Source organism: Lipotes vexillifer, unplaced genomic scaffold (assembly GCF_000442215.2).
Source record: "Lipotes vexillifer unplaced genomic scaffold, Lipotes_vexillifer_v1.1 scaffold53, whole genome shotgun sequence".
Classification (NCBI taxonomy): Eukaryota; Metazoa; Chordata; class Mammalia; order Artiodactyla; family Lipotidae; genus Lipotes; species Lipotes vexillifer.
Window position 1 is genome coordinate 3988493 of NW_006791814.1, and position 18276 is coordinate 4006768.

General features: G+C 52.8%; 2 protein-coding genes across 2 annotated transcripts in view; one reads left to right on the forward strand and one right to left on the reverse strand.

Moving 5' to 3' along the window:
- The window catches only part of PKIG (cAMP-dependent protein kinase inhibitor gamma), a 38393-nt gene extending 29810 nt beyond the window's left edge, over window positions 1-8583 (forward strand). The window contains exons 3-4 of the mRNA XM_007464775.1: window positions 5329-5502; window positions 8479-8583. Coding sequence (XP_007464837.1) covers window positions 5352-5502; window positions 8479-8558 — 231 coding nt within the window. The 5' untranslated portion in view covers window positions 5329-5351 and the 3' untranslated portion in view covers window positions 8559-8583. The remainder of the gene's footprint in view (window positions 1-5328; window positions 5503-8478) is intronic.
- Window positions 8584-9704: 1121 nt separating this feature from the next.
- ADA (adenosine deaminase) overlaps window positions 9705-18276 on the reverse strand; it is a 34611-nt gene continuing 26039 nt past the window's right edge. Inside the window, exons 4-12 of the mRNA XM_007464776.1 lie at window positions 16341-16484; window positions 15580-15695; window positions 14326-14453; window positions 13553-13624; window positions 13370-13471; window positions 13044-13108; window positions 11207-11336; window positions 10478-10580; window positions 9705-10009 (exon numbers count right to left, since the gene is read on the reverse strand). Of these exons, the coding sequence (XP_007464838.1) occupies window positions 9996-10009; window positions 10478-10580; window positions 11207-11336; window positions 13044-13108; window positions 13370-13471; window positions 13553-13624; window positions 14326-14453; window positions 15580-15695; window positions 16341-16484 (874 nt within the window). The 3' untranslated portion in view covers window positions 9705-9995. The remainder of the gene's footprint in view (window positions 10010-10477; window positions 10581-11206; window positions 11337-13043; window positions 13109-13369; window positions 13472-13552; window positions 13625-14325; window positions 14454-15579; window positions 15696-16340; window positions 16485-18276) is intronic.

The window sequence follows — 18276 nt, forward strand, 5'->3', positions numbered from 1 at the left end:
TTTTTTGCGGTACGTGGGCCTCTCACTGTTGTGGCCTCTCCCGTTGCGGAGCAAGCACAGGCTCCAGACGTGCAGGCTCAGCGGCCATGGCTCACGGGCGCAGCCTCTCTGCAGCATGTGGGATCTTCCCAGACCAGGGCACGAACCCGTGTCCCCTGCATCGGCAGGCGGACTCTCAACCACTGCGCCACCAGGGAAGCCCGACAGGCGGATTCTTAACCACTGCGCCACCAGGGAAGTCCTATCCATCTTAAATATAGCAGTGTGTACACGTCAATCTCAAACACCCTAACTATTCCTCTTCCCCACTCTTCCCCCCTGGTAACCATAAGCTTGTTCTCTAAATCTGTGAGTCTGTTTCTGTTTCATAAATAAGTTCATTTGTATCTTTTTTGATTCGCATATAAGTGATATCATATGATATTTCTCTTTCTCTGACTTCCTTCACTCAGTATGACAATCTCTAGGTCCATCCATGTTGTTGCAAATGGCATTATTTCATTCTCTTTAAAGGCTGAGTAATACTCCATTGTATATATGTACCATATCTTCTTTATCCATTCTTCTGTCAATGGGCATTTAGGTTGCTTCCATGTCTTGGCTATTGTCAACAGTGCTGCAGTGAATACTGGGGTGCATGTATCCTTTTGGACCATGTCTTTCTCCGGGTACGTGCCCAGGAGTGGGATTGCAGAATCATATGGTAGATCAATTTTTAGTTTCTTAAGGAACCTCCATACTGTTTTCCATAGTGGCTGCACTAATTTACATTCCTACCAACAGTGTAGGAGGGTTCCCTTCTCTCCACACCCTCTCCAGCATTTGTTGTTTGTGGATTTTTTGATGATAGCTGTTCTGACTGGTGTGAGGTGATATCTCATTATAGTTTTGATTTGCATTTCTCTAATAATTAGTGACATTGAACATCTTTTCATGTGCCTCTTCATCTGTATGTCTTCTTTGGAGAAATGTCTACTTAGATCTTCTGCCCATTTTTTGATGGGGTTGTTTGTTTTGATATTAAGCCGCATGAGCTGTTTGTAAATTTGGGAAACTAATCCCTTGTCGGTGACATCATTTGCAAATATTTTCTCCCATTCTGTGGGTTGTCTTTTCATTTTGTTTATGGTTTCCTTTGCTGTGCAAAAGCTTTTGAGTATAATTAGATCCCATTTATTTTTGTTTTTATTTCCATTACTCTGGGAGATGGATCAAAAAAGATATTGCTGCGATTTATGCCAGAGAGTGTTCTGCCTATGTTTTCCTCTAAGAGTTTTACAGCATCTGGTCTCAAATTTAGGTCTTTAATCCATTTTTAGTTTATGTCTGTGTACAGTGTTATAGAGTGTTCTAATTTCATGTGTTTACATGTAGCTGTCCAGTCTTCCCAGCACCATTTATTGAAGAGATTGTCTTTCCTCCATTGTATAGTCTTGCCTCCTTTGTCGTAGATTAATTGACCACAGGTGCGTGGGTTTATTTCTGGGCTTTCTGTCCTGTTCCATTGATCTATATTTCTGTTTCTGTGCCAGTACCATACTGTTTTTATGCCTATAGCTTTGTAGTATAGTCCTAAGTCAGGGAGCCTGATATTTCTTTCTCACGATTGCCTTGGCTATTCGGGGTCTTTTGTGTCTCCATACAAATTTTAAGATTTTTTGTTCTAGTTCTGTGAAATATGCCATTGGTGATTTGATAGGGATGGCATTGAATCTGTAGATTGCCTTGGGTAGTATAGTCATTTTGATAGTATTGATTCTTCCAATCCAAGAACACGGTATATCTCTCCATCTGTTTGTGTTGTCTTTGATTTCTTTCATCAGCATCTTATAGTTTTCGGAGTACAGGTCTTTTGTCTCCGTAGGTAGGCTTATTCCTAGGTATTTTATTCTTTTTGATGCAGTGGTAAATGGGATTATTTCTTGAATTTCTCTTCCTGATCTTTCATTATTAGTGTGTAGAAATGCAACAGATTTCTGTGTATTAATCTGGTAACCTGCAACTTTACCAGATTCATTGATGAGCTCTAGTAGTTTTCTGGTAGTGTCTTTAGGATTTTCTATGTATAGTATCATGTCATCTGCAAACAGTGACAGTTTTACCTCCTCTTTTCCGATTTGGATTCCTTTTATTTCTTTTTCTTCTCTGATTGCTGTAGCTTGGACTCCCAAAACTGTGTTGAATAAAAGTGGCAAGAGTGGACATCCTTTCTTGTTCCTGGTCTTAGAGGAAATGCTTTTAGCTTTTCACCGGTGAGTATGATGTTAGCTGTAGGTTTGTCGTATGTGGCTTTATTATGTTGAGGTATGTTCCCTCTAAGCCCACTTTCTGGAGAGTTTTATCATAAGTGGGTGTTGAATTTCGTTAAAAGCTTTTTCTGCATCTATTGAGATGATCATATGGTTTTTATTCTTCAGTTTGTTGATGTGGTGTTATCACATTGATCGGTTTGCTGATATTGAAAAATCCTTGCATCCCTGGGATAAATCCCACTTGATCATGGTGTATGATCCTTTTAATGTACTGTTGGACTCAGATTGCTAGTATTTTGTTGAGGTGGTTTGTTTGTTTGTTTGTTTTCTTTTGCTGCACTGGGTCTTCATTGCTGCGTGCGAGCTTTCTCTAGTTGCGGCAAGCAGTGGCTTCTCTTTGTTGCGGAGCATGGGCTGTAGGCTGGTGGGCTTCAGTATTTGTGGCTTGTGGGCTCCAGGGTGCAGGCTCAGTAGTTGTGGCACATGGGCTTATTTGCTCCACAGCATGTGGGATCTCCCCGGACCAGGGCTCGAACCCATGTCCCCTGCGTTGGCAGGTGGATTCTTAACCACTGCGCCACCATGGAAGTTTCTGTTGAGGATTTTTATGTCTGTTTTCATCAATGATATTGGCCTGTAATTTTCTCTTTTTTTTGTGGTATCTTTGTCTGGTTTTGGTATCAGGGTGATAGTGGCCTCACAGAATGAGTTTGGGAGTTTTCCTTCCTCTGCAGTTTTGTGAAACAGTTTCAAAAGGACAGGTGTTAGCTCTTCTCTAAATGTTTGATAGAATTCATCTGTGAAGCCATTGGGTCCTAGACTTTTGTTTGTTGGGGGTTCTTTAATCACAGTTTCAATTTCAGTACTTGTGATGGGTCTGTTCATATTTTCTGTTTCTTCCTGGTTCAGTCTTGGGAGATTGTATCTTTCTAAGAATTTGTACATTTCCTCCAGGTTGTCTGTTTTATTGGCTACAGTTGCTTGTAGTAGTCCTTTTCTTTCTTTTTTAGGCTGCACTGGGTCTTAGTTGCAACATGCGGGATCTTCGTTGTGGCATGTTTAGTTGCGGCATGCGGGCTTCTCTGTTGCAACATGCATGCGGGATCTAGTTCCCTCACCAGGGATCGAACCCGGGCCCCCTGCATTGGGAACATGGAGTCTTACTGGACCACCAGGGAAGTCCCTGTTAGTAGTCTCTTAAGATCCTTTGTATTTCTGTGGTGTCGGTTGTTACTTCTCCTTTTTATTTTTAATTTTATTGATTTGAGTCCTCTCTCTTTTCTTCTTGATGAGTCTGGCTAAAGGTTTATCGATTTTGTTTATCTTTTCAAAGGACCAGCTTTTAGTTTCATATCGTTTTCTTCGTCTCAGTTTCATTTATTTCTGCTCTGATCTTTATGATTTCTTTCCTTCTCCTAACTGTAGGTTTTATTTGTTCTTTTTCTAGTTGCTTTAGGTGTAAGGTTAGGTTGTTTATTTGAGATTTTTCTTGTTTCTTGAGGTAGGATTGTATTGCTATAAACTTCCCTCTTAGAACTGCTTTTGCTGCATCCCTTAGGTTTTGGATCATTGTGCTTTCATTTTCATTTTTCTCTAGGTATTTTTTGATTTCCTGTTTGATTTCTTCAGTGATCCATTGGTCGTCTAGTAGCATATTGTGTAGCCTCCATGTGTTTGTGTTTTTTACAGTTTTTTTCTTGTAGTTTATTGCTAATCTCATAGCATTGTGGTCAGAAAAGATACTTGATATGATTTCACTGTTCTTAAATTTACCGAGGCTTACTTTGTGGCCCAGCATGTGGTCAGTCCTGGAGAATGTTCCATGTGCACTTGAGAAGAATGTATATTCTGCTGCTTTTGGATGGAATGCTCTATAAATATCAATTAAGTCCATCTGGTCTAATGTGTCATTTAAGGCCTGTGTTTCTTTATTGATTTTCTGTCTGGATGATCTGGCCATTGATGAAAGTGGGGTGTTCAAGTCCCCCACTATTGTGTTACTGTCGATTTCTCCCTTTATGATTGTTAGTATTTGCCTTATATATTGAGGTGCTCCTATGTTGGGTGCATATATATTTACAATTGTTATGTATTCTTCTTGGACTGGCCCCTTGGTCATTATGTAGCATCCTTCCTTCTTTGTCTCTTATAACAGCCTTTATTTTAAAGTCTGTTTCGTCTCATATGAGTACTGCTACTCCCCCTTGCTTTTGATTTCTATTTGCATGCAATACCTTCTTCCAACCCTGCTTCACCCACCATCTTCTCACACCTGAATTTTTGCAGGAGCCCCCTAGCTGGCCCCCATTCAGGTCTGCTCACCTTAGGTGCCAGAGTCATCTTTGAAAATGCTAATCTGAACATTCATGAGCCTCAACCCCTCAGGGACCAAATTGAAGATGTGATCAGGCCCCTGCCCAACTCAGCAGCATCCTCGGTGCCTTGGCCCCTCTCCCACAGTTCCCCAGCCCACGGCACTTACGTTTCTTCCATCCCACTGTGCCTTTGCTCCACAGAGCCTTCATACGTGCTCTTCCCCTCACTCCTTGTCTAGACTCCTTGTCTATCTATTCCTCCTAGGTTCTCGACTGAAATGTCACTTCCTGACCCCCAAGCCTTGGTCAGGCCCTGGTAGTCACTCTGGTACCCTGCCTTCTCCCTGGAAGTCCGGAGCACTGTGGTAATTACTTAGGTATTAGGTAATTACGCTAAATGACCCAGTAGACTGTAAGCTCCCTGAGGACAAGGACCACGGCTGACTTGTTCGTTGCTGCATCTGCGGCCCCTAGCCAGTGCCTGGTACATGGTGTTGATAAACGTGTAGATAGTTATCATGAACTTTACTTAGAGATAACACAAAAGATGTTCTTTAAAACGTTAGTGGTGGCTTTTGGGGTATAAAATTATGCATGACTTATTTTGTTCTTTCTACTTTTCTGTGCTTTCTGTTTTGTTGTCAGCGAGCAAGGCAATAACTGTCGGTTTGTCAAAAGACATCAGTGCTGGGCCCCAAGCTGAGTCCCCTGTGCAGGATGCACCAGGGTTCACCTCTGCGCTCCTGCCCTTGTCCCCACAGGCCTGAAGAGCGATGCGACAGGCATGATGGAGGTCGAGTCCTCCTACTCGGACTTCATCTCCTGTGACCGGACGGGCCGCCGGAACGCAGTCCCTGACATCCAGGGAGACTCCGAGGCCGTAAGCGTACGGAAGCTGGCTGGCGACATGGGCGAGCTAGCCCTCGAGGGCGCAGGTCAGAACCCACGGGTACTCTCGGGTTCAAGCACTCCTGGTGGGAGACCCTCTTCTGGGCTCCGGGACTGACTTCTTAAGTCCTAGCCTGCCCCCTCTTTCTCAGAGAAGAAACTGCATTTAAATCAGACCCCAGGCCCACGGTCAGTGGCAGAGGGCAGTCACTCCCTAGGCTAGAGGGTGCCAGCGTCTCTGGCCGTGAGGACCCTCTGGCCAGGCACCCCGGTGCTTCCCTTTCCCCTCAGCCTCCCCGTCCACCCACAGGCCCTGTCACTTCTCCTCCAGAGTCCCTCCCCAGTCCCTCTGCTTCTCTCTGTCCCCGCAGCCACCACCTGGCTCACACCACTCCCAGCACCGCAGCGGCCTCTGCCCGGGCCTCCCTGATCCATCCCCGCCCAGACCCTCCTGCTGGACAGCTGCCAGCAGGGTTCATTTAAATCCCCTGTCCCATCGTGCGTCTGACCCTGCGTCCGCCCCCCTTCATCTCACGGTTTCCTTTGCTAGAACATCCCTCACCAGTCCTAGCTCCCCCAGGGACCCCACCCTCCCTCCCCGTGCCGTCCCGTCCCGTCAGCAGTCTGTCAGCCCTCCCTTGTCCTGCGGCCTGAACTCCTCACCAGGCGTGGGAGCCTCCCCGGGTCTCACCCTGCTTCCCTCCAGCCTCTGCTCCCATCTTTCTCCCCTGCGCCTCTGGTCCAGCCTGAGGAAGGGACTTCTGTTTCCTGAAAGTCCCTAATGAGCCTTGCCGCACTCTCCCTCTGTGTGGTCCTGCCTGCCCTCCCCTTGCCAGGCTGGCTTTTCCTCTTTCTTAGAGGCCCAGACCGCTCTGCCGAGAAGCCGTCATTGCCCTCTCTGGCAGGGGAGGCGCCTCTTCCCTTGGCCGCCTCCACAGCCCCCTGTGCACAGGGCCTCTCCTCTGGGATCCGCATCCTGGGCCCTCGGTGCCTGGTGGCGTTTGGCACCCGGCAGAGGTGCCTAGTCAATGGCTGTTCACTGACCAGCACGCCCAGCTGCCACGCCAGGCCTGCTGCCAGGCCATCTGCGTCTGCTCTGGTGAACGGTTTTCTATCTCCTTCAACTCAGTGTAGTCACTCATCCACCTGCCCAGGCCCTCTAATGCCTGCTCCCACCCCTGTCCGATTCGAGATCCCTGAGGTACCTGGTGTCCTGGCAGCTGTCTGCCAGGGTGACGGACAGTTAAAAGGGGGACCTGAGGAAGGAGTAGCGCTCACCGCAAGGCAGTGAGGTGCTCCTGGCGCAGTGCAGGCCAGAGTGACTGGCCGAGGAACCTTCCAGTAGGTCCTGCAATGAGCAGCTTCCACTGGCACATCTGCGAGCCGTGCTCAGTCCAGCGGACTCACCGAGGGAGTGGGAGTACGGGGAATACAGGTTCTGATCCTGCAGGCCCTGGAACTTCTATTTGCCTAAAGCTCCCGGGAAACTGAGGCGGAGCCCAGGCAGGGGAGGAGGGGCCACAGCCTTGGCCTGTCCTGAGGCCTGGCGGCCAAGGCCTCTCCAAGTCCTGTGTGTTAACGCTCCCCAAGCCCTTTGTGTGCGAACCTTTGTCTTCTCTGATGTTTCCTTACGCGGGGAGCACAAACGTTTCCTTACTTGGCCGAATAATGAAACGTAACCAACCAGCAGGGCATGGAGGAATATGAACGCACTGCTCGGCAGCACGTGACCGGGAAACTTTCCGAATCCTGCTCTGAAACTGCCCCGAGGGAGTCCCAGGGCTGCTGGTTGGAGAGGAAAATGCTTGGGGACCTCTCTGTGGGCCAGAAGAGAGCTGGGACCTGCACAGAGGAAGCCTTGCCCCTGGCTGAGCTGTCCCATGTGCCAGGTGACCACAGAGGGGCAGGGATGTCATCATCCTCACTTCATAGATCAGGAAGCAGAGGCTTGGAGAGATTAAATAAATTGCCTGAGGTCCCACAGCAAGGAAATGGCAGAGCGGCAGTTACTGCGGAATTTAACGAAAATATTCTTGCTCGCCAGGGCGGGAGGCTTCGGACCAAATAGGGCATCACAGACTGGGAAATCTGCCTGAAGTGCAGTCTAATTTGTCAGGTTTCCAGTGGGCCAGGAGGACCCTCTGGGACCCAGCCTTTGCTACAGGCCCTGCCCCATCATAGGAGGTGACCTGAGGCACAGGTGTCCAAGTTCTCCCTGCACCCCTCACTACCACTAACCCCACCTCTGAAGCCAGCTGCCAGGGCAGAATGAGGCGGTGTCAGTGATGGGTCTTTACAAACCCTAGAGAGCGCTCCTTTAGGCGGCAGCCTTCTAGTTAGTGGAAGGGACACTGCTCCCTCCACTGTTTGGCTCTCAGGCAACTCAGTTCACCTCTCTGAGCCTTGTTTTTCTCATCCAAGTCGTATCATGACCCTCATCACACCTCCAGGCTGCATGGATGACTGCATGGAAAGTACTTGCCAGTCCGCAGCCTCAGGATCTGGGCGCAGGGTAGTTTCTCCCTAGTCACGTGAAGGGCTTAGCCTAAGGATGCAAAGACAGAGGCCAGAGAGGGAGATGGGGGTGGTCTGGTGGGGACACAGCACAGTGAAACAGCGACGGGCTCCACCCCAGCCCCTGCTGCAGGCCACCCCTGGTGCTCCCCTGGGCTGGCATCTTCTGATGCCCTTCTCTGTCTTACAAGAACTACTGCATGCTGAGCACGTGCTGGGACTCTAGACACCCCACACAAATATCCTGACCCTCCCCAGCTACAAGCATCCATCCATGATCCTGGCCTTTTCTTCCCTTTAATTATACTAGTAACAGCACATGTACATTTTCTTTGTAGAAATTAAAATGTTACAGACTAGGCTAGAGTTCCCTTTAGCTACTACCCCCCCCCCCCCCGTCCTGTCCTGCTCCCCAGGGTTTATCCACTGTTACTGCTGTGGCTGGGCCCCTCTGGACCTCTTTCTATGCATTACATTTGTGTATATGCTCCTTTCTCTCTCCTCTGCAGAAGGACAGGCGGAGGTGGGCACCCCAGACAAGGAAGGTAGCAACCAGCCCAAGAGCAGCGATGGGACCACCTCATCTTGAACATGACCTTGCCCGAGGAGGCTGGGAGAGAGACGCGCCGTGGACGGAAAGCCCTGGCACTGGCCCAGCAGCCTTTCCTCTGAGCAATGTGTTCCAGGCAAGCCAGGCCAGACTGAAAGGCAGCCCCAGAGGCTCCCGTGGCCCCTACCCTGGGAAGGCCCTCTGCCCACACCCCCAGGCTCCACGCTCCCACCACCTCCTCACTTGCCCGGGTACACTTTCAAGACACTGTAACCACAGGATGTTATTTATTCAGCGGGTGCTGGGACTCAGGGGCTGGGTCCTGCCCCCTGGATGAACAGCCGGGCAGGGACCGCGTTCCAGCCCTGCCCCCTCTTCTCCAACCCAGCCAGCCTGCCGTGTCAGGACCGTCTTACCCCTTTTTTAAGAAGCACTTTTAAACTTTTTAGAAACTTTAAACCTTTTCTCAGCAGAGAGAGAGGGAGCTGACAATTTACCTTTTATTTTGGAAGCCATTGTAAGTTAAACTCTTTGACCATCTATGCAGCTCTGAGGTTCCCTCATGGAGCTTCACAGATCCATTTTTAGCGAAGGGATCTTGTGCTCAAAACTCTGATTAACTGTTTGCCCTTCCTACCAAGATAAGTGACACCTAGGACCCAGGAAATAAATGCTGATGATTTGTGTGATAGGTTTAAGATGATTATTTCTCCGTTAAACAGCAAAAGTAGGGGCTGGGCCTTGTTTCCCCAAGGCCGTGATTAGCTGGGACCCATCGCTTCCACGGAATGAAGCACCTGAGAAGATGCCGGGGTACCGCAGAGGCCGGCACCACACCTCAGGCCAGTATCTGAAGAATCATCTTCCACCTCACCCTCTCTCACCCCAATTCACGGCTTTGGGAACCCAAAAGGAAGGTTTCCCCCCTTAGGACCTAGAGTAGGAGGGGGTTAAGAGTTCAGGGAGCATTTAAGCAGATAAGCCTTCAAGAGAAGCCTGGTTTCTTCTGGACGGAGAGCAAGCTTTGGGCCCCGCTTTGCCCCCCCTTCCCATTCACAGAGCCCACCGGGCTCTCGGGACCCTGCTGCTGGGCAGGCTGCCTGCGCCTGGGGGCCCCAGGGGCTCCTTCCGTTCTCCACAAACCCAAGTTGGCCCGCTCCGACCGCAGCACCACACACCACATGCTGCACAACCCCAGCTGTTGGTTTCTTTATTAAGCACCAGATTTTCAGCACACGTTACCATAGGAGGGAGGGATTCAGATTCAACCAGCCACAGGCCCTGATCCTGGCCCGGGCACACAATCAGAGGAGAGACACGGCCAGGCGGAGGTATATGTGTGTACAGAAACAGGCAGGTGGGCTTCACGAGCATCAGTAGCCGACTCTGGAAATCATAGTCTGCCTGGAAGGAGTAAAGGGAGTTGTGAGGACTCCATCCACAGGGTAAGGACTCTGAGAGGTGGCCACGATGTCTTCAGGGACACTGCCCTGCTTGCCAAGAGAAGCAGAAAGGTGAGGCAAGTTGTAGTACCCAGGACATAAAAAAAATAAAAATCAGAACATCAGAGCCAGAGAGGAACCCCTTTCTACAGATGGGGAGACTGAGGCTTGGAGCAAGGAAAGGCTCTGTCAAGGCCACACAGGAAGGAAGGAAGCAGAACCTAGCTGCACCCTTGGCTCAACTCCCTGCCCTTGGCTTTGGGCAGCCCTGGAGATGCCCTAAGTTGCCAAGACCTTGGGAGTGGGCTTGAGAAAGGCTCCTCCTCAGACCAGCCTCAAGACAGCATTATGCAGGAAGCGAGCCTGTGCAGTGAGGGAGGACCACCAGCCAGGAAGTCATCACGCATCCCTGGTGCTGCCCAGGAGAGGAAGGGAGGGCATCTTGCTAGAAGTCCCCGGAAAGACAGGTGGGAGCCAGGGCAGGGCACCAGCCCAGCAGCTGAGTCAGAAACATACCTGCAGAGGCCAAAGGTGGCATCCCATAGGCTTTATAGAGCAGATCAAGAAGCTCCCTCTTCTCATCTTCTGGGAGGAAACTGGACTTTGCCGCATTGATGTTCTGGAAGGGCCAGCACGGCGGACAGTGAAACCAGAGCGCATAGGAGGGGGTCCTTAGCAATCTAGTGACAGTCCATTAAACACGGGCAATTCATTTAAGCTCAGAGCGGGGAGGCCCTGTCCAGGGTCACGCGGCAGCAACTGCCAGAGCAGAGACTGTGAGGTTCTGTGTTCTTAAAGTGGCAGGACGTGATACACAGATGTAGGAAGGAGGTTGGAGAAACCTTTGAGAGACAGGGTGGGATGTGTAGTGCCAGAGAGACAGTCCTGCAGGGACAGACTTGGGATATCAGAACCACTGAAATCAAGGGCTCATCCTGGGGTCTCTGAGTGGCCTGAAAAGTGTGTGCAAAATGTATAGCTGAGCACACCTTTCTGGGGAGATGGTTGACCGCTTTCAGAGTCTTTCAAGGCACTTGACCCAAGCAGAGGATAAAAAACCCAGTCCTAGGTCAGGATCTCAGCCGAAGATGTCTTCTCGGCGGAAGGCATCGAACTCCAGGTCGGCCTTGGCCTGGCCTGTTGCAGCAGACTCACCCCTCATTCTCCAGGGCTTCCGAGCCCTGGACAGGACCTGCAGGCCTCACACACTCCCAGGGCCCAGAGTCAAGGCACACAGCCACTCACCAGTCTCTTAAACTCCTCTTCAGTGAAGCCCATGTCCTGTTTGGTCATCTGGTAATCAGTGTCCAGGGTGGACTTGAAGATGAGTGGGTCATCCGTGTTGAGGGAATAATTAGCCTGGTCATTTTTGAACCTGGACAATGCAGGGGCGTGGGGGGGAGGGGGAGAAGCGCCTTCTGTTACGGCTGTGTAAACAGTCTCTGCACGTGGACATCCACCCTCCTTTGAACCGCATGGCACCCTTGGACAGGCCTGGAGGGTTCTCGTTGTACAGAGGAACTCGGGTGACTTGTCCAAGGCCACATTACTAGCAACTCAAGACTTAAAGCCATCCAGCCAGGCCAGAGCCAGGCAAAGGCAGGAGAGGGGCCGGCTTGGCGAGGCCAGAAAAGCAACAGCCCGCTCTAGCTACCCACCCCTCTGGCCCTCCCCTTCACAGCTGCACTCTGCGAGAGAGTTGTCTGCCCCCTTCACCAACCGTCCTCAGCCCCCCCTGGGAGATCTGACTTTTCAGATGCGCCATGGGAACTGTTCTTAGCATAATCCCTGACCACCATCTTATTAAATCCAGTGGACTTTTCCTAGCTCTAACCTCACCTGACTTGTGGAGCAGAATTTTGTACTGTTGACCTTTTCCCTAGCTTTCTTGGACGCCGCACTTCTGGCTTTCCTCTGCCTGTGCCTTCAGTGTCACTGTCCTGGATTCTCTCCTAGGCCCTCTTTTTTTTTTTTTTTTTTTTTTTTAAACTCAAACAGAAAATCACAAAAATTATAATCATCCTCATCAGTTCACTCAGTCCCTTGTAATTTTTTTTTACCTTGATCTTTTGTTAGCACTTTCATGAATTCATCGGTTTTCCATTAGAGTTCTGAAAATGCTTATGCATTCAGTTCAGCAGTATAGTCAGTTACCAGAAACCTGTACTTGTCAGAGTCTTTTCCATGAATTCCTTGAAGATGAAACCCTTTTATAGGAACATTTTTGCAAAAGCATCATCAGCAGGACAGTCACCAGAATCCTAGGCCCTCGTGCTCCACTGTCTGCTGAGGCCATCACTTCTCCTTCAACCACCGTATCTCTAGGTGACTCTGAGTCTTTCTCCAGCCCACAGGCTGGATGCCCACATGCCTCCAAGAGCCTCCACTTGGGTGTCCTGTAGGTACTGCACACTCCACACTCCTAAAGCAGCTCAGGCCCGCCTCGCAATCAGAGTGTGAGCGAGCCCAAGCTCCTCTCCTCGTAAGCTTGGCGGACAGACCATCAGTGCTGGCCTGAATATGGGCACCCCGAGCTCTTAGTGAGCTTCTGGGTCGGCTTCTCCCTCCCGAGGCCTTGCCCAGGGCTCAGTCCCAGGGCAACCCGAAGAAGGGCCAAAGCTTCTTGGTTAAGCCTAAGGGGCAGCATCGGGGTGGGGTGGGGGGGGGACGGGATAGGCTCTCCTGGGGAAAGCTTCAGGATGTGCTGGGGGAGTGCCCAGAGGGGCCAGGAGCGGAGCCCACGTGAGCAAGAGAGGCTCATCTTCCTAATTCCTAGGAGGTGGAATCTGGAGTGTGGAAGTTTCCCTTAGGGTAGCAGGGCATTCTGCTATAGCTGGATGAGCTACAGGGCCCCCAGCTGTGCTATCCAATAGCTGGGTGGCCTCATAATCAAGTTACACCACATCCGGACTTTGGATTCCTCACTTGTAAGACGGCGACAATAGCGCCCGCTTCCCAAGCATTTGAAGAGCTTTCACACCCAGGAGACCCCGCAGGGACCAGCGCCCAGTCCCTGCATCCCCTGCCCACCCTTGGCTTTCCTAGTACAAAACTGAACGGAGCCCAGGGGACCCGGCCTCACCGAACGACTGCATGCTCCGTGCCTGGCTTCCAGGTGCCGGTGAGGTAGCTGGACCAGGGGCAGACCTGGAAGAGCAGGTGGGTGACTGGCACGAAGCCCCCAGGGCCACGCTGACCCCCGTCCCCAGGCCAGCTGGCGCCACCTCCTCCGGCGCCGTTCTCGCCCCGATCACAGCGGCCCCCCCGCAGCCGAGTCCCAGGAGCCGTCAGTCCTGCCTTTCTCCCCCCACCCAGCAGCTCCAAGGCCCGCGGCCCACGCTGCCCGCGGCTGCTGGACCCTCCGCGCTCTCCACCGCTCCCCTGACCTCCCCCTCCCCAGCCCTTCACCTCGAAGTGCATGTTTTCCTGCCGCAGCCTGTTGTAGAGGGCCGGGTCCTCCAGAGTGTGGTAGCCGTGCCCCAGCCTCTCGGTCTTGAGCACGTCCACGGCCTGTTGACAAGCAGCGTGGAGCCCAGCGTGGGCCGCGGGGCAAGCGAGGAGAAGGGCCCCACCGCCTGCCCAGCCACTCACCTCTCTCACCACCTCGGCCGAGCCCACCTCCCCGGCGTGGACCGTGCGGTGGACGCCGCTCTTCACGGCCTCCTGTAAGGGCGAGGGCTCGGTCAGGGGCGGCCTGGGGCTCGGCCCCGCAGGCCCTGCCTTCACTACACTCTGGGGCTGAGTCAACCTGCCTGGCTCCCAGACAGGGAGGTCGGGTGGGCTTCGTTTTTGTAATCATTTAAGTGGTAGCCCTCCTTTATTAGACAGTTATTACGAGTCAGACACTGTAGGAAATGGTTTGGATACCTTACGTCATGTTCACAACTGCTCTGATACCTATCTTACAGGGAGCGGGGAGGGACTGAAACTCAGGAGAATTAGGTATCACGACCAAGGTCAGACCGCTAGGAAGAGATTCCAGAGCCCCTGCTCTCGACCCCATGCTTCACCCCTTCCACGGGAAGCAGGGCATGAGGCTTCGAGACGTCTGCTCCAACCCAGTCAGTCACCCCAGCAGATGAAACAGGCCCAGAGAAGAGACAGTCTCGCCCAAGGTCACACAGCGAATCATTAGGCCGAAAGGCTCCAGCACAGGACCCTCCAGCACCAAGTGGGGTTTTTTCTTTCATACCAGATTCCCAAACTCTAGAGGTCCTAGACCCAGTCACACACACTTGGGAGCCCAGGAGGCCTCGTGATCCCCCAGAAGTCGGTGTGCCTTCCTGCTACTGGATTAGAGACCAGCTCCCCATGGGGCTCCCCCAGAGCCAGCCTCTCCTCTGCCTCCGTCCCCCAGGACCCACCGCGTAGGCCTGCACGTGTTCGGGGAAGAGGCTGCTGCCTCGGATGGTCTCATCTCCGGCCAGGTCGACGGCCACCACGGTCTGCCGCCGGTACTTCTTACACAGCTCCACCACCTCGGGGGACCAGCCTGTGGGCGAGATGCCCGCCGGGCCTCTGGCAGCAGCACGGAGGAGAAGGACCCTCCCCCCCAAGGCCAGCACAAGGCAGAGGGCCCAGCGTCCCATCTTCAAGGTCTGACCCCGCGGCCTCTCCTCGCAGAGGGGGGCCGTGTGCTGTGGCACACGGTCGCAGCGAGGCTTTGCCGAGGCCGCACGTGTGAGACGCCGAGGTCAGGGCCTGGGCTCAGTAAACGACAAATAGCAATTCTCTCTCTTGATCCCCACACCCACCCTCAACTTAGCAGATGAGATGGAGGTCCGCACAGTTTAACATTTAAACCTAAAACAGCTCCCACTAGTGTTACTAAACACATTGCTAACGTTCGTCATTGTAAAGTGTTTTAAAAAGAATGACCAACCACAGGCTTTGGAACCAGATGGCCCTGTGTTCTGCTCCAGGCTTTGTGCCTTCCTGATTGAGCCTCTCTCTACCTCAGTTTCCTCATCTGCTAAACGGGGATAAACGATGGTGGTCCTGTCTCCTAGACCCCTGTGAGGATTAGAGAAAATACCCCAAGCCACTCTGCACAGGGAGGCCCTGCAGGTTGACACTAACCCCTCGCCGTGGGCTCACTACTCCTTAGAGCAGAGAATGGGGTAACTACGATCACCTCCTGTGACAAGGCACGTCTGAGATCCAGAGAGGTGATGTGACCTGGAGAGAGTCACACAGCGGGGCTCTGCCTTGGAAGCACAAGCCCTGGAGATGTGACCAGTGTCAGTCACAGGGAGACCCCTCAGGCCCTGGCGCTCAGACCTAGTCCCAGGTTCCACAGCCCTGACAGGGGGTGGGGGGCCTGGCCCACAGGGTCTCGAGGGAGGACCGCGGCCTGACGGGAACCAGGCTTAGGCTTTTCTCTGTCGTTCAGCCTCCCTTGATTTTAAGCCTCCCGCAGGTCACATGGCTCCCAGGCTCAGCCTCCCTGGGGAGAAAATTCTGTTGCAGGAAGTTCTGAGCTTGCCCAGGAGGAAGACCCGAGGTCCAACTGATGGGCTCAAGAGAGACCATGGGGACCGGTATGGCCCCTGTGCCCGGCCAGGAGGTTGTGGTGGCATCAGATGGGCAGCCAGGGACGGGGCCAAGGTCACACTCACTGGGCTGGTGGCGCATGCAGCACAGGATGGACCGCACCTTCACCCCGAAGTCTCGCTCTCCCTCTTGCAGGCCCTGGTCCACTAGACACACCACCTCATCCGGGGTGAGGTCCCCTCTGTGTGCAGAGAAGAGTAGGGGTGAGCCTGAGACAAAGACAGACCTAAAGGACAGCCCTGGGACTGGGACAGAGGAGGGAGGGGAGGCGGGGGAGTAAAGAGGGGAAGGAAAGGAGGATAGAAAGAGGAGGAAGAGGGGTCGTCCAGGAGAAGCCCTCAGCCCCACTAACCTACTGCCTCTGAGGAAAGGACGAGGGAGATAGCCCCAAGCCCTAGCGCACCCCCTTCCAGCTTCCTTGGAACTGCCTGGACGCTTCCAGACCTGCGAAGACTGTCCCAGTTCGGGGGGTTGTCAAACACAGCCCTCCTCCCACCCAAGATGGAGGGCACTGCTAAGCTAAGCTCACCTGTTGTGATTCCCACTTGTCCACAAGTATCAGAGTCATGGCTAGAAGGGAGCAAGGTGGTTGAGTGGTACCGCTTAGACATCCCTGGGGTCCAGGCAGAGGGGCAGGAGTGGGCCAAACCCACTTTGGTTACAGGGTTAGGACAGGACCCCTAAGAGTCACTGGATAAGCTGTGGGCCAGTTCAGGGAGCCAGACCAAAGTCTTGCTTGGGCCACGGCCTCCCAGGCTGCCCCTCGCGGTCTTGGGTCAGGCCACCCTGCCACAGCACCGGCACAGCCCTCCAGATGGTCACTCACTCAGCCTGGTTCCAGGGGATCGGCTCCACTTTGAAGTTGGCCAGCAGGTGTGGGCTGTAGCGCACCTCCACGTACACCACGCCCTCCTTGGCCTTCATCTCCACAAACTCGTAGGCAGTCCTTTTGATGGCCTCCCGGCAGCCCCTGGGAAGGGAAGAGTGGCTGGGGACAGACTGCCCCAAGTCCCTTGGGAGCTCCAGGAATAACAAAGCTGTCCCCTGCCCATAGCAGGTCAAACCCAGGTGTGGCCCCCCCATCTCTCGTCACCCAGCCCAAAGCTCCGGGCATCTGCTGGAGAAAATCCTAGAAGCACAGCACGTCCTGTCAGCTCTGCTTCCAAACTCGATGCCCGTTCTCGGCCCGCTCCGCCCTGGTTCTAACCACCTCACCTCTCTAACTGGCCTCCTGGTCTCCACACTTGCCCCTGTAGAGCAGCTAGCTCAATCTTTTAAAAATGGAAATCAAAGAGGGAATTCCCTGGCAGTTCAGTGGTTAGGACTTCACACTCTCACTGCTCAGGGCCCGGGTTCAATCCTTGGTCGGGGCACTAAGATCCCACGAGCTGTGCAGCGTGGGCAAAAAAAACAAGAGGAGATCAACATCACTCCTCCACTCTGAACCCTAATGGCCTCCCACCTCGTAGAGTAAGTCTCAACCCCACCTCCCAACCCCCCACAAGGCCTGCGTAATCTGGGCCCTTGCCAGCCTCCCGCTCCTTCCATGACTCCTCCAGGGTCTTCTTTCTGTCCAGCGAACAGCCAAGCTTGTTCCCAGGTCAGGGCCTTCGTGTTTGCAGCACCCCAGCCTGCAGGCTCTTCACCCAGATCACCCTATGCTCCCTCCTCCCTCCATTCAGAGCCTGCCTCCAGCCTCACCTCCTCAGGGAAGCCTTCCCTGACCACCTTATTTTATTTATTTACTTATTTACTTATTTATTTATTTATTTTTTGCGGTACGCGGCCCTCTCACTGTTGTGGCCTCTCCTGTTGCGGAGCACAGGCTCCGGACGCACAGGCTCAGCGGCCATGGTCACGGGCCCAGCCGCTCCACGCCATGTGGGATCTTCCTGGACCGGGGCACGAACCCGTGTCCCCTGCATCGGCAGGCAGACTCTCAACCACTGCGCCACCAGGGAAGCCCTGACCACCTTATTTTAAAACATCTCCTCACCCTTTTTCACCTCTTCCCCTGGGCTTCAGTTTTCTCCATGGCCCTTATCACCACTTGACATCACAGATCACATGGTTTCTTTATTAGCTGGCTTTCACCTCCCCAACTAGAACGTAGTCTCCATGAGACAAGGACCCCTCCCTCTGTCTCATCGGCTACGATCCCTCAGCCAAGGACAGAGCCTAGGACATTGCAGCCACTGAAATATTTGTTGAGTGATAGGTGTAGGCCAGCAGGGAGGAGAAACAGGAGAAAAGGACACACGCAGGCAACAAAAAGCAAAAATAGACAAGGGGGGCCATCTTGAATTGCAGTGTCTGGGGCAGCCGTTTCGCAAGAGGAAGTCTGGTCTGAAGCGCCGGAGGTGAGGCGTCTGCGTGTGGCACCCTATGAGCAAGTGAAACTAGACAAAGCACTGAGGAAAGAAAAAAGCTGCCCCCGCCTCCCCAGGAGACCCTCCAAGACCAGCAGGTGACTTGTGGCCAGCATTTTGGACAGCACAGGTCTGGAGAGCAGGAGAGGAATAGGAAGACTACCCAGGGCATTGAAACTGAAATGAATGCATGGCAGCAACTTTAAACTATTCACTGACTGCTGGCAGCAATACAAAGTTCAATCTGATAGGAGGACAAGTCAACCAAGGAATTACCAGCTCTGAGAGGTTTTGAGACTGTGCTCCTGGTGTTTCGTGAACGCGGCTGGGGCAGCAGAGGGAGCCGAGTGGATGAAAGGCTCTTGCTGCTCCAGCCAGGAGTCAGGACTCTGC